Raw genomic sequence first — 24,406 nt, 5'->3', positions numbered from 1 at the left:
TCAGCAGACAGCTGATCCTCCATTCCCTGCCCAGTAGAAACAGGCCATTCTTTAATTTCCCTGCTGTGACAGTATTGAGGTGTCTGAGTGGAGAGCTATCTTCCATTCCCAACCAGCAGAAGCAGGCAGTGATCTGATTCCCCTACAAAATTAGTGTCAGTGAGGTCCAGCAACCAGCAATAAAACCTCCACTCAGCAACAATAAGACTTAATGACACAGAGCAAGATGAGGACTCAAGACCTAGGCAAAATGTCCAGGAGGTAATCTAAAATCACTCATCAAAACAAGAACCAAGAAAATCGCATGAATCAAAAAAGACCATCAACACATACTACACTAGTATGAATCAGATGCAAGAATGATCTAACAAAGATTTCAAAGCAGCTATCATAAAAATGTTTCAAAAAGCATTACAAATTCTCTTAAAACTAATGAAATTATTTAAAATCTCAGATAAGAAAAAAGTTTATAAAAAAGAACCAATGTACAATATAGAACTGAAAAAATACACTAACCGAAATAAAAACCTCACTGGATAAGCTCAATAGTAGAGTGTAGATGACAGCGAGCAGAATCAGTGGACATGAGTACAAATAAATTAAACTTATGAAATCTGAAAAACAGAGAAAAAATAGACAAAAGAAAAAATAGAGTCCCAGGGATCAGTAGGAGAATAATAAAATCACTTACATTCATATCATCAAAGTCCCAAAAAGGGGAAGAGAGAGAAAATGAGACTGAACAAGTATTCAAAGAAATCATGCCTGAAAAATATCCAAATTCAGCAGAAGACATAAATCTATATATTCAAGAAGCTGATCAAACTCCAAATAGGATTAAACCAAATAACCCACACCAAAGATATATCACAATTAAACTTCTAACTCCTAAAAGCAAAGAAAATATCTTCAAAATAGAGAAATAACACATTACTTATAAAGGAATACTAACAGAAATAACAGATTTGAAACCATAATATGAAACCATATGGGACAGAAGAAGGACAAAAAAACCAAACACCACATGTTCTGAACTCATAGGTGGGAATTGAACAATGAGAACTCATAGACACAGGAAGCGGAACATCACACTCCGGGGACTGTTGTGGGGTGGGGGGAGGGGGGAGGGACAGCATTAGGAGATATACCTAATGCTAAATGACGAGTTAATGGGTGCAGCAAACCAACACAGCACATGGATACATATGTAACAAACCTGCACATTGTGCACATGTACCCTAAAACCTAAAGCATAATAATAAAAAAAAAGAAAAATTTTAAAGACTAAAAAGAAAAAAAAAACTGTCAACTACAAGTTCTAAATGCAGTAATCTTCATGAATAAAGGGGGAATAAGATTTCTCAAAAAGTACCCTTTTATTTTCAACAGCAAACATACCCTTAAAAAAAAGTCTAAAGAAAGTTCTCTAATCCTAAAGAAGTGATAATAGAAGGCTAAGAATACAAAAAAAGAAGAACATCAGAATGGGTAAGTTAAAGGTAGATCTAACAGTCTACTTCTAATAAATTTCTTAAATCATATTTGATGATTAAAAGCAAAAAATATAACACCATCTGAGAAACTGCTCAATGCATGCAGAGAGAACATCCTTAAGACAATTTTTTTTCTTTTTTGAGAGGGAGCCTTGCTCTGTTGCCCAGGCTGGAGTGCAGTGGCACAATCTTGGCTCACTGCAACCTCCACCTCCCAGGTTCAAGCAATTCTCCTGCGTCAGCCTCCCAAGTAGCTGGGACTACAGGCGCACACAACCACGCACGGCTAATCTTTGTATTTTTAGTAGAGAAGGGGTTTCACCATGTTGGCCAGACACCATGCCTGGCCAAGGCAATTATATTTTAAAAGTAGGGATAGTAAAGGGAAAGTAGGGAAAATAAAAGGAAATTAGGTGTTTACTCTTCATTCGCAGTGATAACATATTATGACTAAGAGGCTATTATAAGTTATGTATGTATATTGCAACAACTAGAGCAACCACTAAGGAAACTATGCAAGGTGATACACTCAACAGTGCTATAAATAAATCAAAGAATCCCAAATGTTCAGATAACCCAAAGGAAGGTAAGTAAAGAGAAACAAAATAAAGAATAAAATGTCAGACTTAAACCTTGACATATCAGCAATCATCTTAAATGTAAATGGTCCAAACATACCAATTAAAAGGCAGAAACGGCAGAGGTGATACAAAATTATGACCCAACAATGTGCTGCCTATAAGAAACTTGCCTCATATGCAATGATATAGATAAGTTTAAAGTAAAAAAATGAAAGCAGGTATAAAATGCAGACATTAATTTAAAATAAGGGCAGGAGTGGCTGTATCAATATCAAATGAAGTTAACTTCAGAGAAAATTATTAGAGACAAAGATGGACTTACATAATGATAAAAGCATCTGTACACAAGAAAACATAATACCCTAAGTAAGTATGCAGCAAACAATGAGGCCTCCAAATACAGAGCAAAATTTGTTAGAAAGTAAGAATTGTTAGAGGTGAAAAGAGAAACAGATAAAGCCACAATTATAACTGCAGACTCCAACATCCTACTTTCAGAAATTGATAGAAATATTAGAAAGAAAAACAGTAAGAATAGAGAATATCTAAACAACGCAATGAAACAACAAAATCTAATTGACTCATAAAGAACATCCCCACCAACAAGCAGCAGAATGTACATGCTTTTCAAGCGCCCTGTACCATTCACCAAAATAGACCATACACTAAACTCATACACTAAACAGACCATAAACTAAACTAAACAGACCACTAAACTAAATAGACCATAGACAAATCTCAACAAATTTAAAAGAACTGAAATCACAGCAAGTGTGTTCTCTGACCATAATAAAATCAAACTATGTATCAATAACATAATGACAACAGAAAAATCTCTAAATATGTGGAAATTAAATAAGACATCCCTAAATAATACATGGATCAATGAGGAAGTTTCAAAGGAAATTAAAAAGATACATTAAACTACATGATGTTTTTTAAAAAAATCCAAATCTATGCAAATGCTACAAAAGCATTTGAGAGAGAGAGAGTTATAGAAACAATGCTACATGAGACCTTTTACAAAGAGAAAAGGTTTCAAATCAATAATCTGTTTCTGCTTTCAGAAAGTAGAAAAAGAGCAAAACAAAGCAAGTAGAAGAAAAATATAAAAATCAGGGAATGAACTGAAAACAGAAAAATGATAGAGAAAACAAAAAGCTGGTCACTCAAAAAAACCATGATAATTAATAAATCTCTAGCAAAACTGATAAAAACAGAAGAGGTACACATCATCTATATCAGGAATGAAAAGGGATATCACTACAAATACTTCAGTAGTAAAAAGATAAAATGGAATACTAGAAAAATATATTTAATAACATAATAATTTTTTTGAAAATTGACTAATTCCTCAAAAACCATAAACTACCAAAACTCGACCTAGTAAAATTTTAAAATATGCATGGCCTTGCAATTTAAAGAAATTGAATTTGTAATTTAAAAGTTCCTGAAGATAAATCTGCAGGCCCCAATGGATTCACTAGAGAATTCTACAAAAATTTTAAAGAAAAATTAACACATTTCATACAGTCTCTTCCAGAAAACAGAAACACAGGGCATATATCACAATTCATTTTATGAGGCTAGTATTATATTAATACTAAGAGGAAAGAAGGGAAGGAGGGAGAAAGCAAGCAAGCAAACTATAACCCAGCATCTCTCATGAACTTAAAGGTAAAAATCCTCAACAAAATATTAGCAAATCAAATTCAGCAAAATATAAAAGAATTAACACACTGTGACCACGTGAGATTACTCTAGGTATGCAATTGCTGTAGAATTTGAAAAACAATGTAATATAGCAACAGCTAAAAAAATCATATTGTTATATTAATCGATAGAGAAAAAGCATTTGACAAAATCCAACACTCATTCATGATGAGAGAAAAAAAAAAACTCTAAGAAAATGGGAGATAAAGAATAAGAATGAGAGTGACCTTCCTCCACTGATAAAGAATATCTACAAAAAATCTAGAGTTAACATCATACTTAACAGTGGAGGCCTAAAAATGCTTTCCCTACAAGGCCAGAAACAAAGCAAGAACATCTGTTCTCACCACTCTTATTCAACATAGTACTGGAAATTCTAAATACTAAAATAAGGCAATAAAAATAAAGGGCACACAAACAAGAGAGAAAAAAAATAAAACTGTCCACATTTACAGATGACATGATTGGCTATATAGAAAATTTCCTGGAACATACAAAAAAAAAAAAAAAAAAAAAAAAACCACCTACAACTGCTAAATGAGTTTAGTAAGGTTGTAAAAGATAAAATCAAAAAACACAAAAATCACATCAATTAAATGTGGAAACTGAAATTAATGATGCGATACCATTTACAATTGCTCCCCTCCAAAAAGAAATAGTAGGTATATACTTAACAAAACATGCTGAAATTATAGAATGCTAATGAAAGAAGGTTAAAAAAAAAAAAACTAAATAGAGAGAGACACCACGTTCAAGGATCAGCAGACCATACAGTAAATATATCAACTATCCCTGTACTGATGCATTAGTTTAATGCAAGCCCAGCAAGGTTTTGGCAAATATAAACAAACTCATTCCAAAGCTTATATGGAAAAGCATATAGGTCCCAGAACAGCTAAAACAATCTTGACAAAAAAGAATAAAAAGAGAGGAATCACTCTGCCCAATATTAAGCCTTATCATGGTCAAATAATCTTAATTACAGTAATCAATACAATGTTGTATTGATAAAGGGACAGACACACAGATCAAATGAAAAGTTTAGAGAACCCAGAAGCAACCCCAACACAAATATGCCCAAATAATTTTTGACAAGGTACAAAAGCAACTTAATGCAGGAAAGATAGCCTTTTCAACAAATAACACCAGAGCAATTAAATATCCACAGGCAAAAACCAAAACCAAAAGAAAACCTCTAACTAAACTTTATACTTAATGCGGAAAATTCACTCAAAATGGATCACAAACTGAAACGTAAAGCATATAACCATAAAAAATATTTCTTAAAACATGGGAGAAAATCTTTGGGATCTGGACAGAGTTCTTAGTCTTGACATCAAAAATACAAACCATTAAAGGAAAAAATGATAAAGTGAATCCATTAAAATTCAACACTTTGGTTCTGTAAAATATCCTGTTAAGATAAGATGACAAGCTACGCATGGAGAGAAAAAATTTGCAAACCGTATATCTGACAGTGGACTCGTGTCTAAAATATATAAAGAACTCTCGAAATTCCATCTTTGGCCAGTGGAAGCTCCTTCACATTGGCTCCTGCATTCTTTTTAACACGACCTTAGAAGTCTCTGATAACTTCCTCGCTTTCAGGAATGACATGTCCCAGCCTCAATTTGTTCATTTCTGGCCTAAATGCAAAGCTGTGCCAGAGACTTGGAACCTATTTATACAAGAGACCACGATTTGAGTAGAAAATGGTAGTTAGGAATTAAAACTTGAATACTAGCTTCTTAGTGTTATAAACTGAATTCTGTTCCCCCCAAAATTCATATGTTGAAGCCCTAACCCTCAATGTGACTATATTTGAAGATAGGTGTGTATTTGGAGATAGGGCTGTATTTGGAGATTTAAGGGGGTAATTAAGGCTAAATGACATCATGTGGGGGGGGGCACCTAATCCAGTAGCAATGGTGTCCTTAAAGAGGAAAAGACACCATGAGTGCACACACACAAAGGAAAGGCCATGCGAGGACACAGGAAGAAGGCAGCCCTCTATGGAAGCCAAGAAGACCTCACCAGAAACCAAACCTGCCGACACCTTGATCTTGGATCTGTATATACATACACACACACACACATACACACACACACCATATATAGAGACCATATATATACACACACAAAGGATATATATTATATATATACACACACACAGACACGCACATACCATATATATATATATAGTTTCAAATGGCAATACATATATAAACACTGACAAGAAGAACACTGAATGCAGTTTAAGGTTTCTTAATGGGATTTTGGTCACTAAAATATATTATGATAGAAATATTCTGCCATAATACTGTGATTTAAAAGCACTCGCTTTAAATATCTCTTCCCTGGGGAATCATACCACAAACTTGACACATAGATTGTTTTCAACTTTTAAAGACCACTTTATTTTTATTTCTATTTTTAACATTACATAAAACATTTACATGGTTCTTAAGTCTAGACCATAAAGCAGGTACATTCAGAGAAGCATAGCTCACTCCTGCCCCTGCACCTTCCTTATTCTCTTCCTAATCCTGTAAATTATCACTCTTGTAATTTATTTAACTTTCCATTCTGTCTTTTGTAAAATATTAGTAAAGGCACATATCTTCTCTGTTTTCACCCCCTTCCTTAGACAAAAAGGTATTAATAGCATGCTATGAATACTGTTCTACATGTGACTTTTATCAGGATAATAATATCTTGTAGATGATTCCATGGCTGTGTACAGACATCTTCCTTGTGCCTTTCCACAACTGTGTAGCTCTCCATTCTGGGGATGGTGGTGGTTGGCAGAATGCTAAAGATCCCCCTGCCCCCAAAGCCCCACCATCCCGGCTATTCAAACACTAACCTAGATACTTCAGCTGGTCCCCAACTTACAATGATTCAACTTGCAATTTTATGATATGTTAGTTTGCAATGGTGCAAAAACAATATTCAGTAGAAACCATACATGGAATACTCATATAACCATTCTGCTTTTCACTTTCAGGGTGGTATTCAATAAATTACATGAGATATTCCACACTTTATTATAAAACAGGCTTTGTGGGCAGGGTGTGGTGGCTCACACCTGTAATCCCAGCACTTTGGGAGGCCAAGGCAGGTAGATCACTTGAGGTAAGGAGTTCGAGACCAGCCTGGTCAACATGGTGAAACCCTGTCCCTACTGAAAATACAAAAATTAGTCAGGCATGGCAGTACACACCTGTAATCCCAGCTACTCAGGAGGCTGAGGCAGGAGAATCACTTGAACCTGGGAGGCAGAGGCTGCAGTGAGCCAAGATCACACCACTGCACTACAGCCTGCACGACTAAGCGAGACTCCATTTCAAAAAAATAAAAAATAAAAAATAAATAGGCTTTACGTTAGATGATTTTGCCCAACTATAGGCTAATGTAAGTGTTCTGAGCACATTTAAGGTAGGCCGGGCTAAGCTATGATGTTCAGTAGGTTAGATGTATTAAATGCATTTTTGACATGATATTTTCAACTTATGATGGGTTTACTGAAATGTAACCCCATTGTAAATCAAGGAGCATCTGTACTGGGAAGTGAGTTTGAAGACATAATTAAAGTCCCAATTCCATTAATCTTAAGATACATAGATAATCTGAGTGAGCCTAAGCTAATTAAGTGAGATATTTAAAACTCATTTTCTCTGACTGATGGCAGAGGAAGGAAGTTAAAGATGTTTGAAGCATGAGGGGAATGAGTCCCTGCTTCTCAAGGCATGAGAAGCAATCTTGCTGGCCACCAAGAGAAAGTAAACAGGTATGCAGTAAACTGTCAATGAAGAAGGACAGATTCCTGAAGCTGAGCATGAACCCCAGCCAAATACCAGCAAGAAAGTGAGGATGTCAGTCCACAGACTGCAAGAACATGAATTCTGCCAAGAATCAGTGAGCTTGGAAGAGGACTCCAAGCCTCAACTGAGAATCTCAGCACCAGCCAACACCTTGACATCAAGTATGTGAGATGTGAGCAGAGGATCCAGTTATACCAAGCCCAGACTCCTGACCCATGGAAACTGTCAGTTTAATAAACGAGCACTGCCTTTAATCATGGAGTCTGGTAATTTTCAACTTCCAAAATACAAAGGCAAGGTAACATTCATCTGCTTTAGCCATCTTTCCCTTTGCTTCTGCCCTTGTGATTTTGTGCCTTTTAATTCTTTTATTCTCATTTGAGTACAGTATCAGAAGAGAACATGTTCAACCAGAAGATTACTGCTATGATTTCCTCAACTGGAAATCCTCCTCCATCTGTTCTTTACTCCTTCTAATGTTCTTGGCACTTGGCATGTGAGATCTGGACCTCCACCCCATATTTCTTACTGTTTCCTCTCAAGTTTCCATGTCTTCGTCATCTGCTCTGAATGGTTCAATGTACCCTTTAATACTGCCTTTCAAAGCACCAATGCTATCCCTAGCAGAGGCCATTCTCTTCCAGTTCTAGACTTTCAAAAAAAAAAAAAAAAAACACTGCCTTCTCCATAGAGTTTTCAATATTTGTTAAAATTCTTTTTTGTCTCTTCCATTAGTTCTGCCTCCATAAGAAATGCCTGGTCTGGCCAGGTGTGGTGGCTCACGCCTGTAATCCCAGCACTTTGGGAGGTCAAGGCAGGTGGATTATTTGAGGTCAGGAGTTCAGCCTGACCAACATGGTGAAACCCTGTCTCTATTAAAAATACAAAAATTAGCTGGACGTGGTGGCGGGCGCCTGTAGTCCCAGCTACTCAGGAGGCTGAAGCAGGAGAATTGCTTGAACCTGGGAGGCAGAGATTGCAGTGAGTTGAGATTAATTGAGACTCCATCTCAAAAAAAAAAAAAAGAGAGAGAGAGAGAAAGAAAGAGAGAGAGGAAGTGAGGGAAGGAGGGATGGCGGGCGAGCAGGCCGGCCTGGTCTTCCCGTTCTTTCTCTTTCAAGTACTATGTTTCCCTAAATGGGCTGGGACAAATCTCTGCCTACTGACTTCTTAACCTACTCAGTGCCCAATCAGGACAGGTGTGGCAAAGAAGCAGGTATTAAGAGGGAGCTGTTCTCTTCAAGGGCAGGAAGGTGGCATAGTCTTTCTAGAACCTTACAGACAGGGACAGATTGGCCCACCATTTCCATTCTGCTCAAGATCTTGTGGGAATAAGACTGCAAGCCCAAACCACCATGTGTAGAAAGCATCTGCATTTTAGACCCTACAGAAGCTCCAAGTTCTACTATTCATGCTGAGCTTAGGAGCCCAAAGACAGGAGCACCATCTCTGCCACACAGTGCAGGAAAAATGGAGCCTACCTTACCTCCTCTGCAAGGCTAAGGTCACCTTCCAGACCCTTTCTCTACACTCAACCTGTTTGTTTTGTTGCTCCAGAGAGCGAGAAGAGTGGAGGTCAATGTCAGGGGCATGCCTTCAGACCACTATGTTCCCACCACTGCTTCAGCTTCTAAACATTTTTATTCAGAGATAAGTCACAGCAATTCCCAGGGAGGAAGGACCACATGTGTCATACCCAATCTCTGAAGGTGTACGTGGTTTAGTTCCTTCCAGTTAAAGAGTTTCTGAAGTTGAGGTTACAGGAAGTATTTTAGATAGCATCATCAGAGTGGCTCTCAGAAGAAGTAAACCTTGGACAGAGACTTGAATGATCTGAGGAAGCCACTCATGCAAGCATCTGAAGGAAGAGATCATAGGCACAGGAAACAGCAACCAAAAAGAGCCCTGAGGTGAGTGCATAGGCTTAGTGCATTCAAAATGCAACAGGCAAGCCATGGGGCTGGAATGGAATGTGCCCAAAGAAGACAAGGGCAAGAACTAGACAAGGCAGGACAGGTAGAACACGGTGAGGAACAGGGGTATTATTTCAGAGTGACTGGGTGTTACTGGAGGAGTCTGAGCAGGGAAGAAACAGAAGCTGATTTGCAGTGTGTAGGTACTCTAGCTCCTATATAGAAACCAGACTGTGAGTAGAAGAAATGATATTAACAGCATCCATTGAGAAAGTTTTTTACTTGTTCTTTCTCTTTTATTGTTTTATTTTCTCCTTTTTTTGTTTTTCTCTTTTCTTGCCCTAACTCTATATGGTAGAACTGTTGAGAAGCTATATTAGTTGTTCCAGTGAAAAACGATGGTAAACGCAAAGACAAATCAGAGGTAGCAAAGCCAGCGGTGAGGCCATTAAAAATAAATAGACAAGAGCAACTTCCACTTCTGGCCATAATGGACTAACAGAAACAGGATTCACCCTCCCATCTAAAACAACCAAAAATAGCCAAAATACATGAAACATCACACTTCAAGACACTGGACAAGGAAAACCAGTGATCCCTAAAAGATGAGAAACAAGGAGGTTTGTTAGGAAATTCCACACCCCTCAATTGGAAGTGATTGATCTACAATGTAATGACATCCTGAAACACAAAAATCAAGAGAAGAATCTAACAGAATTCTACAAATGCCTTCCCAGTGACAAATCTGCTCAATTAAAATCATATGTTCATGAGTTGATAGTTATTTGGCAGTATCTATCTGTGTGAAGACATTTTCAAAGACAAAACACATTAAATCACATTAAAAATCAGCACTAAGAGAAGAACATTTGCAACTGATTGAATAATAAGGACACTAACTTTGATCCCCAATTAAGCAAAATGTTATCTCCCCCTTCCTCAAAAAAAGAATTCTCTTCTTTTCCTGAACAGACCTGTATTACAAAAGAAAAATTTCATTCAATTAATATTGGCATATTTTTATGTCAATAAAAAACATGTGGGCTGGGTATGGTGGCTCATGCCTGTAATCCTAGCACTTTGGGAAGCTGAAGCAAGAGAATCACTCAAGCCCAGGAGTTCAAGACCAGCCTGGACAACACAGTGAGACCCTGTCTCTATCAAAACATTTTAAAAAGTATCTGGGCATGATGGCATGCACCTGTAGTCCCAGCTACTCCGGAAGCTGAAATGAGAGGATCACTTGGGCCTGGTGTGGGGATCAAGGCTCCAGTGAGCCATGATGACACCACTGCACTCCAGCCTGGGCAACAGAGTAAGATCCTATCTCCAAAAATACACATGGAAATTTGTTGTCTTGTTTGTTACACAGGTAGGTATATAATAGCCCCAATTTTGCCTCTTGACCTATAAAGCCTACTCTCTCACTGTTACCAGGAAAAAAAAAATTGTCAACCCCTAATCTAGATCAATCTCAGCAATACCAACCAGGCTCTGCTCAGTACTCTAGAACAAGTAAAACCCTGGATCTAGAAACAGACATTAAACCAAACTGTCAGGGCTCCTCTGGGCTTCAATATAGCACGGATCAGATGGTTCAGAAGGTGTTAATCAGAAAGCATCAGAACATGAAGCAAACTTGAGGAGCATCTAAAACAGCTCCTCCTTTTAGAGGAAAGAGTTACAAGCCAGGAGAAAGACCTATCCTTCCTAGCACCAGTCCATAAACTCTCACCCCCTGCCCTGCTCCTCCTTCTCAGCCTTCAGCTACTTATTCCAGAATCTTACAATAAGGAAAATTACAACCAAGCCACTGGTCTAATACTGACTCCCAAAAGTACAAACCAGAACCATCTCAACACCCTGCTCTGGATTGTTCTCAGATCTAGGGCTGTGTTAGCCCATTCTCACACTGCTGTGAAGAAGTATCTGAGACTGGGTAATTTATAAAGGAAAAAGGTTTAATTAATCCACACTGCTGGGGAGGCCTCAGGAAACTTACAAAGATGGCAGAGGGTAAAGGAAAAACAGACTCCTTCTTCACAGCCAGCAGGATGGAGTGAGTGCCAGCATGGGAAATGCCAGACACTTAAAAAACCATCAGATGTGGTGAGACTCACTCATTTTCACAAGAACAGAATGGGGGAAACCACTCCCATGATCCAATTACTCCCACTTGGTCCCACCCTTGACACGTGGGGATTATAGGGATTATAACTCAAGGTGAGATTTGGGTGGGGACAGAGAGACAAACCATATCAAGGACACACCAGGCATTTCTCACCCTGCTATAGTTTCAGAGGTCTTCTCTGGGTCCTCAGTACTTCCAAGCTGAGATTACAAGTGAAATATTAAACCCCTGGAAAAACTCTTAAAAAAAAAATACCAGATACACAGAGGCCAAGAAATACCCTACAACTACTAATACAACAGGCACTAAATTGAAGTCACTGATGAAACCATCAGAGAAAATCTTACCTTGCTTGGCAACTGAGCAGCAACATCTCACGGTTATAAATCAAAATATACAGAAGAACCAGGAAGGCTTTTGCTCTAATGTATGTTGAGGGGCTGTCAAGTAAACGGATAATTGTGGAGACAAAATCCTGTAGAAGACATTAAAAAATTTTTTGAGAGAATATAAAAAAATAGGGCAGTCTCAATTCTCAGAGTGAACAGACTATAATAATCAAGCAGATGGCAGGAAGTAAAATAATAACTACTGTTTTCGCATTCTCAATTTGTGCCAGATCCCATAACTAAATTTTAATATTATCTCATTTAAATTCGAAAGTCACAAAAAGTTGACAATATTGTCCCCGCTTTAAAGAGAAAAATGAATATTGAAAAATTAAGCAATTTACCCAAATTCAGAGTTGGATAAAATCCAGGCCAGTTGAATGACAAAGCCTGCCTGTGAACTACTCAATCACACAACTGGAAATGTGGCAGCATATAATACAACTGTCAGTCACAACTACATGTAGATATAAATCTCTGAGAAGAGCTGCATATAGAGAGATCATACTTCTAGTCTACACATCTGAGGGCTTAACAGACATAAAATAAAGACAATACTCAATACATGACACAAAGAAACGTATACTCCTGTAACACTCTTTAATTAAAGGTATAATTCAACACAGAGGACTAAGTATTGACAGGGAATAGCGCTACTTTCCCTTTTAAAAGGCAGACTATAAACAATTTCTATAAATATGCAAACAAAACAGACATACATGCACACCCATGGTTAACGAATGTAAGTAGTCAGAAATATGGAATAATAATATCAGCAAGATGGCTACAGAGAACAGGAATATGTAAGTTCCCAAGAGAGCTTAAGAGAGGCCAGCACCTAACAATAACACTGTGTGTCCAAGACAGATTTAAGAAGCTCATTTTTTTTTTTTACCACACTCCAGTCCTTTTCTATTCCGTGCTATGTTTCCAGGTAGGAAGAATTTACATAGTCATGTATATGCCATGTAAATTCTATGCTAATTAAGGATAAAAACATATCTAAGCATCAGTCTCACCTACTTCCTGAACCAAATTATCAAAGCCAAATTATTCATCTCAGGTAAAAAAACAAATCAATGCAGTCATCCTTGAGTAGAAGATCTATTTTCTACCTTTCCAGCAACTAGACAGTAGAAAATCCATCTCCCCAGAGTCCATTCCTATTTCTAATTTATACTCTGTGGTCTAAGGACCACCATCACAAGTCTGTTTCCCATATCAACACCACCCCCAACATATACACACATAATTCCAAAGCCATTCAAATTTCCAGCAATCATAGACTGAAAAACTCTTCTGGATTATAAGAGATTAAAAAGACATGATAACTGACTGCAATTCAAGATCTGGAAGTTTTGTTACCATAAAGAACACTATCGGGACAACTGGCAAAATCTGAATAAGGTCTGTAGATTAGCTAACAATACTGAATCAATGTTAGTTTCTTGATTTTGAAATTCACAGCTTGTTTCAAGGAAACATTCAATGAAGTAATTAGAATTAAAAGAGCATCATGTCCACAAACTTCTCAAATGGGTCAGAAAACACAGACACACGCACACACACGTGCACACAAAGTGAAAGAGATAAAGACAGAGAGAGAGATAAATTATAAAGTAAACACAGCAAACTGTTAACATTTGGTGAATGTGGGCAAAGGATCTATTGCAATCATTCACACTGTATGTCCAAAATTAAACTCAGTGCCTACTTAGTCTAAACATGAGTACTCTGAGGATCAATCTACTAGCCAAACTCAGAAGTCTGAGTACCATCCTTGACCCTTCTTTCCTTTCTCCCATGCCCAATTAACCCCAAGCTCTGTGAAAATGACACCCCCACTACGGCTGTCTTATTTCTATGCACCATTATATCTTTCCTGAATTACTACAATAGGCTTTATCTAATTTTCCTTTATTCCATCTATTCTACAAACTTTAGCCACAGTGGATCCTCTGTAAGAACAAATAAAACTCATCTATAAAATATTCTCAATAGTTACACAACCATTAAAAAGAGGCTAAAACTCATTATGGCATATGAGGTTCTTCATGGTCTGGCTTTTCATTATCTTCCCAAAATCATGTATCACACCATCAGCTCCACTGAATACCCTCAACACTCACCACGAGGAAGTAAAAAAAGGAAGATGAGAATATTGAACAAAGGAAAGCGGCAAAGGGAATCTCAGGATGATTCCAAGGTGACAGCCTTCACCAGACAGAGGGCAGCCTATCTGTACCGAAGGTGGTCAGAGGCCCCCAGAGAAAACTCAGGAGAAAAAACTGACAGATTCTATGAAGCATCTGAATGTAATCTGAAACACAAAGTGATGTAAACGAAGAGAGGTCCAATAGATATCGATCTACACAAAATTAACAGACCGATTACATATGCATGTTGGAGCCTGTCTCATGTCCTACTTCAAAATAAACACCAAACAACTCTAAGATTTAAAAAATAAACATAAAATGATTCAAAGATCTAGAAGAGGCCATGGGAGGCAGGAATACAAACATATATACATACATATATACATATTTCAATCTCAGACTGGGGAAAATGTTCGTAAATAATTTATTAGAAAGAACAAAATAAGCGTGAGAAATGTAAATACAAAAAAATGTTAAATGCCACATAGCAATAGAACACTATAAAGAAGAAACCACATAAACTAGAGACTATATTTGCAGCACATTTTTTAAGAAAGGATGATTTTCTTGATATATAAATATCAATAATTAAGAAAAGAACTAAAGAACTAAGAAAGTAAGAGTCCTAGAAACAACTGAAACCTCTGATCTCTTGCATGTGGAATATCACATTAACCAAGGATAATTTAAGGTATTTCAAAAAATACAGAAGATAGGAGGCAAGTTTCATATAAAGCTATCCATATAAACTTATTTCATATAAAGAAAACAAAAAATGAAAATCAAAAACATTTCAGCTGATAAAAACTCTTTTGGGCCAGGCACAGTGGCTCATGCCTGTAATTCCAGCACTTTGGGAGGCCGAGGCGGGCAGATCACATGGTCAGGAGATCAAGACCATCCTGGCTAACATGGTGAAACCCCATCTCTACTAAAAATACAAAAAATTAGCCAGGCGTGGTGGCAGGTGCCTGTAGTCCCAGCTACTCGGGAGGCTGCGGCAGGAGAATGGCGTGAACACAGGAGGCGGAGCTTTCAGTGAGCCGATATCGTGCCACTGCACTCCAGCCTGGGCAACAGAGCGAGACTGTGTCTCAAAAAAAAAAAAAAAAGTTAAGAGTCTTGCTCTGTCGCCCAGGCTGGAGTGCACTGGCATGTGATCTCAGCTCACTGCAACCTCCCCTTCCTGGGTTCAAGTGATTCTCCTGCCTCAGCCTCCTGAGTAGATGGGACAACAAGTGCATGCAACCATGCCTGGCTAATCTTTTGTATTTTTAGTAGAGACAGATTTTCACCATGTTAGCCAAGATGGTCTTGATCTACTGATCACGTGATCCGCCTGCCTTGGCCTCCCAAAGTGCGGGGATCACAGGTGTGAGCCACCATGCCCAGCCAAAACGCTCTGATTTTACCTGCTATGGTCTGAATGTTTTTGCCTGCCCCCATTCATATGTTAAACTCAATCCCCAATGTAATAGTGTTAAGAGCTGGAGCCTTTCAGAGGTAATTAGGTCATAAGGACTATCCCTCATGAATGAGGTTAGTACCCTTATAAAAGAGGCCTGAGTGAGTTTATTTACCCCTTCCAACCTGTAAGGACACAAAGAAGACACTATGTATGACAAATGGGCCCACAATAGACACCAAAGCTGCTACTGCCTTGATTTTAGACTTCCCAGCCTCCAGAACGGTGAGCAATAAATTTCCATTATTTACAAATTACCCGGTCTAAGGTAACTTGCTATAGCAGCCCAAACGTATTAAGATACCACTCAACCAAAACAAAAAACAAAACAAAGCAAAATTGAGGGAGAGGTAAACTGTACTGTAACAGCTCAATTTGAAGGAACTATCATTAAATAAGCATTTATAGACATCAAAAAGGTCCAAGTCACTTAGTTATACAAGACAAGGAGGTATAGACAGTATACCTTAGGAACACAGATGCAAAAACTCCTCAACAGCCGGGTGCGGTGGCTCACGCCTGTAATCCCAGCACTTTGGGAGGCCGAGGCGGGCACATCACGAGGTCAGGAGATAGAGACCACAGTGAAACCCCGTCTCTACTAAAAATACAAAAAATTAGTTGGGCGCAGTGGCGGGTGCCTGTAGTCCCAGCTACTCGGGAGGCTGAGGCAGGAGAACGGCGTGAACCCGGGAGGCGGAGCTTGCAGTGAGCCGAGATCGCGCCACTGCACTCCAGCCTGGGCAACAGGGCGACACTCCATCTCAATAAAAAAAAAAAAAGAATAAAGTGTAATTCATCATAATTAATTGATGAAACAAGACAAACCACATAGCCATATCAATTACTAATAAAAAAACCATTTTACAAAATTCAACATCCATTCATGATAAAAACTCTCAGTAACCAGGAATAAAAGAGACCTCCTTAATCTGAAACAAAGCAAGTAGAAAACAAAAAACCTACAGCTAACATCATCCTTATTCCCTTTGAAATCTGGCACAAGACAGGGATGCCCTCTCTCACCACTCCTATTCAACATAGTGCTGGAAGTTCTGGCCAGAGCAATCAGGCAGGAGAAGGAAATAAAGGGTATTCAATCAGGAAAAGAGGAAGTCAAATTGTCCCTGTTTGCAGATGACATGATTGTATATCTAGAAAACTCCACTGTCTCAGGCCAAAATCTCCTTAAGCTGATTAGCAATTTCAGCAAAGTCTCAGGATACAAAATCAATGTACAAAAATCACAAGCATTCTTGTACACCAATCACAGACAGAGAGCCAAATCATGAGTGAACTCCCATTCACAATTGCTTCAAAGAGAATAAAATACCTAGGAATCCAACTTACAAGGGATGTGAGGGACCTCTTCAAGGAGAACTACAAACCACTGCTCAATGAAATAAAAGAGGATACAAACAAATGGAAGAACATTCCATGCTCATGGGTTGGAAGAATCAATATCGTGAAAATGGCCATGCTGCCCAAGGTAATTTATAGCTTCAATGCCATCCCCATCAAGCTACCAATGACTTTCTTCACAGAATTGGAAAAAACTACTTTAAAGTTCATATGGAACCAAAGAAGAGCCCGCATCACCAAGTCAATCGTAAGCCAAAAGAACAAAGCTGGAGGCATGATGCTACCTGACTTCAAACTATACTGCAAGGCTACAGTAACCAAAACAGCATGGTACTGGTACCACAATAGAGACATAGATCAATGGAACAGAACAGAGTCCTCAGAAATGATGCCACATATCTACAACTATCTGATCTTTGACAAACCTGACAAAAACAAGCAATGGAGAAAGGATTCCCTATTTAATAAATGGTGCTGGGAAAACTGGCTAGCCATATGTAGAACGCTGAAACTGGATCCCTTCCTTACACCTTATACAAAAATTAATTCAAGATGGATCAAAGACTTAAATGTTAGACCTAAAACCATTAAAATCCTACAAGAAAACCTAGGCAATACCATTCAGGACATAGGTGTGGGCAAGGACTTCATGTCTAAAACACCAAAAGCAGTGGCAACAAAAGCCAAAATTGACAAATGGGATCTAATTAAACTCAAGAGCTTCTGCATAGCAAAAGAAACTACCATCAGAGTGAACAGGCAACCTACAGAATGGGAGAAAATTTTTGCAACCTACTCATCTGACAAAGGGCTAATATCCAGAATCTACAATAAACTCAAACAAATTTACAAGAAAAAAACAAACAACCCCATCAAAAAGTGGGCAAAGGACATGAACAGACACTTCTCAAAAGAAGACATGTATGCAGCCAAAAAACACATGAAAAAATGCTCATCATCACTGGCCATCAGAGAAATGCAAATCAAAACCACAGTGAGATACCATCTCACACCAGTTAGAATGGCCATCATTCAAAAGTCAGGAAACAACAGGTGCTGGAGAGGATGTGGAGAAATAGGAACACTTTTACACTGTTGGTGGGACTGTAAACTAGTTCAACCATTGTGGAAGTCAGTGTGGCCATTCCTCAGGGATCTAGAACTAGAAATACCATTTGACCCAGCCATCCCACTACTGGGTATATACCCAAAGGACTATAAATCATGCTGCTATAAAGACACATGCACACGTATGTTTATTGCGGCACTAGTCACAATAGCAAAGAGTTGGAACCAACCCAAATGTCCAACAATGATAGACTGGATTAAGAAAATGTGGCACATATACACCATGGAATACTATGCAGCCATAAAAAATGATGAGTTCATGTCCTTTGTAGGGACATGGATGAAACTGGAAAACATCATTCTCAGTATACTATCGCAAGGACAAAAAACCAAACACCGCATGTTCTCTCTCATAGGTGGGAATTGAACAATGAGAACTCATGGACACAGGAAGGGGAGCATCACACTCCGGGGACTGTTGTGGGGTGGGGGGAGGGGGAGGGACAGCATTAGGAGATATACCTAATGCTAAATGACGAGTTAATGGGTGCAGCAAAACAACATGGCACATGGATACATATGTAACAAACCTGCACATTGTGCACATGTACCCTAAAACCTAAAGTATAATAATAAAAAAAAATAAAAAAATAAATGATGAAAAACTAGGTGTTTCCCCAGAAACTGGGAAGAAAGCAAGGATGTTCATTCTCTTCACCCATGATTCCGTATTTTACTGAAAGCTATAGCCAGTAGAAGAAGAAAAATAAATAAAAGACATTTAGATTTGAACGAAAGAAATATTTGCAGATGACATGATTATCTATTTAGAAAATCCCAAAGAGTTTACAAAAAAAGCTCCTATAAGTGAGTTTAGCAAAACCTGGTATATTTCAGTATACCAATAATGAACAATTGGAAAATAAATCCTTTTTAAAGTACCACTTTTCAATAGCTCCAACAGTAACAATAACAAAGTATCGCTTTCACCCTAACAAAACTTCTACAGAATCTGTACATTAAAAATTCTAAAACAGTGATGAAAGAAAACTTTTTAAATATATAAATAATGAAGAGACATTCCATGTTCATGTAGTAAGACTCAAGTTAGTCACCAATTCTCCCCAAATTGACCCATAGACTTAATGCAACTTCAATCAAAATCCCAACAGGGTATTTTGTGGATGTAAACTAAGTTTAAAATTTCTATGGAAAGGTAAATAAAAACTAGAATATGCAAAACAATTGGGGGGGGATATGCAAGAATTGCACAATAATTTTAAGATACACAAAAAACTACGGTAATCAAAACAATGTAGTGTGGACAAAATGATGCACACATAGAACAAGGAAACAAACTAGAGTTTAGAAATATGGTCCATTAGTTTATGATAAAGGTGCAAAGGCAACATTGGAAAAAGGATAATCATATGACCAAATGATGCTGGAACACCTGAACAACCACATGCAAAAATGTTAACTTACAGTCATTCCTCACTCCATATGCAAAAATTAACCCAAAATGTATTATACAACTGAATATAAGTAAACTTCATCAAAATTAAAATTTCTCCCCTGTGAAGGACACTGTAAGAAAAGACAAGCCACATACTGACAGGAAATACTTGTACGCAGAATACATAAAGAACTCTCAAAACTCAAAATTAAGAAAAAAATTTTAATGAACAAAATATTTAAACAGACATTTCACCAAAGAAAATACTATCTGTCGAATAGATTCAAGGATGTTCAATATCATAATCATTACAGTAGTGCAAATTAAAATCATAGTGAGATATAACTATGAACTTATTAGATGACTAGCATGAAAAACGGTTGAGTATGTAGAGCAACTGAAGTTTTTCATACATTGCTAGTGGGAATGCAGAAATGGTACAGGAATCCTGGAAAACAGTTTGGCAGTTTCATTAAAATGTTCAATATATACCTATCATATATGCCTCAACCATCCTAAGTATTCTAATGAAATAAAAACTTAAGTTCACAGAAAACCTTGTACACAAAAATTGTACACAAAAATAGCAATATTTAGTTATAATACACATTAAGTATCCCAAATCCAAAAATCTGAAATCTGTAATGCTCCCAAATCCAAAACTTTTTGAGCACTGACATGATGCAAGTGGAAAATTCCACACATAATTACTTAATACAAACTTTGTTTCATGCACTGAAAATATTTAAAATATTGTATGAAATTACCTTCGCCTTATTTTATACAAGGTGTATATGAAACATAAATATTGTGCTTAGACTTGGGTCCCATCCCCAAGATATCTCATTATGTATATACAAATATTACAAGATCCAAAAACACTGAAATCTGAAACACTTCTGGTCTCAAGCATTTTGGATAAGGGATATTTAATCTGCAGTCAAAAACCGAAAACAGTGCACATGTCCTTCAATGTGTACATGAAAAAATAAACTGTGGTACATCCACATAATGAAACAGTACTCAGCAGTAATGAACTACTGATACATGCAGTGACATGGATGAGTCTCAACTGCACTGTATTAACTGAAAGAAACCAGCTACAAAGATTATATGCAGTATGATTCCATTTATATGACATTCCAGAAAAGATAAAGCTATAGGGGCAGGGAAAACATCCATGATTGCCAGGGACTGGGATGGAGGGTGGTTTGCCTAAGAAAAAAGCAGCACAAGGTCATTCTTTGGGAAACTGGAATTGTTCTGTATCTTTCTAGTGGTGGTAACAAGAGTCTATGCATATATTAAACCTCATAGAACTGAGTCCCCACAGAAGTAAATTTCATTAAAAGTAAATTTCATTATACATAAATTTTAAAATTAAAATATAATATAGTATATATAATATATACATAAAATATATACTGTTATTTATTATGTTATATATTATCGTACATATATGTATATGTATTATATGTATATACATAGATTTATTATACATACAATATATGTATATATTATGTATTATATACCATTCACAACAATGTATAACAGCAATGATTATAGTAATGAGGGTTATGCCTTAAACAGTATAGCAACCACCTTTCTAATGTGAAAACTACATAGGATACAAGAAGCAATAAAGCAATAAAATATTTTATCACACTACTGTCAGTCTGAGATTTCAAAAGAACAAAAATAAGTGAGGATATAGAAGAGCTAAATAACAAACAACAGATTAGATATTATGGGTAGATATCAAATTTTATATTCAAATAACGGAACATATATCTTTTACTTAACATAGAATGTTCCTTTAAATTGATCATATAACAGATCATGAAAAAATATTAATATACTCCACAAAGTAAAAATAATTTTTATGATTACAATGCAATAAAACTAGAAATTAGGCTGGCATGGTGGCTCAAACCTGTAATCCCAGCACTATGGGAGACTGAGGCAGGAGAATTGCTTGAGCTCAGGAGTTCCAGACCAGCCTGGGCAACATAGCAAGACCTCTTCTCTACTTAAAAATAATAATAATAATAATAATTAGCCAGGCATGATGGCACATGCCTGTAGTCCTAGCTACTTAGATGGCTGAGGTGGGTGGATCACTTGAGCCCAGGAGGTCGAGGCTACAGTGAGCTATGATCACATTACTGCACTCCAGCCTGGAAAACAGAATGAGACCCTGTCTCAGGGAAACAAACAAAACTAGAAATTAAAACATAAATAATCCAAAAAGCCCTTCTACCTGCAAATTTTTTTAACTCTGCATTAAACAAATCTTAAGAGAAAATACAAACCAAAACTGCAAAACTTAGAAATACGAGGTCTTATTCATTCTAGCTAACTATATTTTTGTGCCCATTAACCACCCCCACTCTCCCTTCCAATACCCTTCCCATCTCCTGGTAACCATCATTCTATTCTTCATTTCCATGAGTTCAGCTGTTTTAATTTTTAGCTCTATCTACCCAAAAGAATTTAAAATGGTTTTTTAAGTTTAAAAAATAAGAAAATAAATAAAATAAAAAGCTAACAGGAAAAACACTATTGTATTAGCCTATTCTCACACTGCTATTAAGATACCACCTGAGACTAGGTAATATATAAAGGAAAGAGGTTTGATTAACTCACAGTTCCACATGGCTAGGGAGGCCTCAGGAAACTTACAGTCATGGTAGAAGGTGAAGGAGAAGCAAAGCATGTCTTACATGGTGACAGGAGAGAGAACAAGAGAGCCAGGAAGTGTCGCACTTTTTTTTTTTTTTTTTTTGAGACACAGTCTCGCTCTGTCGCCCAGGCTGGAGTGCAGTGGCGCGATATCGGCTCACTGTAAGCTCCGCCTCCCGGGTTCACACCATTCTCTTGCCTCAGCCTCCCCAGTAGCTGGGACTACAGGTGCCCGCCACCATACCTCGCTAATTTTTCTTTTGTATTTTTAGTAGAGACGGGGTTTCACTGTTAGCCAGGATTGTCTCGATCTCCTGACCTTGTGATCCACCCGCCTCAGCCTCCCAAAGTGCTGGGATTACAGGCGTGAGCCACTGTGCCTGGCCAGAAGTGCCACACTTTAAAACCATCAGCTCTTGTGAGAACTCACTCACTATCACAATAACAGCATGGGGGAAACCGCCCCCATGATCCAATCGCCTCCCTCCACCAGGTCCTTCCCTCCACACGGGGGGATTACAATTCAAGATGAGATTTAGGTGGGGACACAGAGCCAAATCCTATCAACTACATATGGGATAGGATAAAAGTAGAAATGAAAAAATATGTAACCCATAATTATATAAAAGAATATAAATACCCATAATAAAAGAATAAAAATACATGAATTAAATCTCCAACACAAAAAGCTGAAACATGAACAACAAAGTACACCAAAATAAAGCAAGAAAGGTATGAGCAGAAATCAATGAGGCGGGAAAAAACATTTTTAAGGAAAGTGATAAATCAAAATCCTGGCTCTTTGAAAAATATGAACAAAATAGATAACTTACTAGCTAAAATAATCAAGAAAAAAGGGGAGATAGCAAAGATATACAAGAAAAGAAATGAAAAGAGGGCAATTACCATTGCTGGCTTCCATATAATGGAGTGAAAGCTGTGTATGTTAGCTATAGTAGTAGTTGGTATTTTATTGTCATATAATATTCCATTGTGTGACTATAGAAATATTTACATATCCATTCTACTCCTGGACATTTGGGTTGTTTGGAGTTTGGGTCTATTACGAGCAAAGCTGCTATGGACATTCTTGTAATGTCTTTTTGTGAACATGTGCATTCACTTCTCTTGGGTATACACCTGCCAGGAGGATTGCTCCAATAAGAGGTAAGCATCTACCTAGCTTTATTAGAGACTGTCAAATGGCTTTCCAAAGTGGTTGTACCAATTTACTGTCCATCAATATATGAAAGTTGCAGTTGTTTCACAGCCTCACCAACATTTATTATTGTCTGTCTTTTTCATTTTATTTAAATGTTTAATTCCAAGCATAGAGCAAATATTAACAAATACACATGGCAGTCAATTCAGAAGAAACTTTCTAAAAGTCTACTGTTACTCACTTGAAAGCTACCCAAAGTTTTGTGCTACCCAAAGGATAATACATTTCTTATTGTAATCCATGAGGAGTTTTCAAAGTATTCATGGCAAAGAAGGACACCTATTTACATCTCCCTGACAAGAAGCAAAACATAAGACTTTGGTATAAACAATAAACCGAGAAAATGAGAAAGTGTATAAATTTAAAGAAAATATAATCTTACAAGTGATTTAGCTATGCTTTAAAAATGTTTATGTATATTTAAATGCATTTTATTAAACTTTATATTAAAACAAACATTTTCTTAAAAACAGATTTAGCACTTACGAATTCAAGTCCAGAAACACGGCAAAAATACAATTGGTGCTTTTTCTTTTTGGGATGCCTAGTAAAGTAACTAGATAACCATAAAGATTGAAGACTCCATAGTTTCTACTATAATTACAGTATAACTTTTGAAATCTCATTAATAAACAGCAACAAAAATACAAACCATACAAAAAAAAGTGGGTCAGGTATGGTGGCTCACACCTGTAATCCGAGCACTTTGGCAGGCCAAAGCAGGAGGATTGTTCGAGACTATCCTGGGCAACACAGCAAGACCCTGTCCCTACAAAGAAAACAAAAAACTTAAAAGAGAAAGGTAGGACTTAGACAAGGAAAACTACAGATTTTTACTGAGTGATAATAGTGCACTTGAATAAATGGAGTGGCAGTATAATATGCTGGCAAAGAATTTGAGCTTTGGAGTCAGGAAGACCTGACTTCAAATGCCATATTTCTTAACAGAAT

At 37.3% G+C, this 24,406-nt stretch overlaps 1 protein-coding gene across 1 annotated transcript in view; it reads right to left on the bottom strand.

Moving 5' to 3' along the window:
• Positions 1-24,406, bottom strand: part of ULK4 (unc-51 like kinase 4) — a 718,037-nt gene that overhangs the window by 493,771 nt on the left and 199,860 nt on the right. Inside the window, exon 22 of the mRNA XM_030812066.1 lies at positions 12,003-12,130. Within this exon, the coding sequence (XP_030667926.1) occupies positions 12,003-12,130 (128 nt within the window). The remainder of the gene's footprint in view (positions 1-12,002; positions 12,131-24,406) is intronic.

Source organism: Nomascus leucogenys, chromosome 4, assembly GCF_006542625.1.
Source record: "Nomascus leucogenys isolate Asia chromosome 4, Asia_NLE_v1, whole genome shotgun sequence".
Taxonomy (NCBI): domain Eukaryota; kingdom Metazoa; phylum Chordata; class Mammalia; order Primates; family Hylobatidae; genus Nomascus; species Nomascus leucogenys.
The sequence above is the reverse complement of the archived record's forward strand: the minus strand, read 5'-3'. Positions and strand labels throughout refer to the sequence as shown.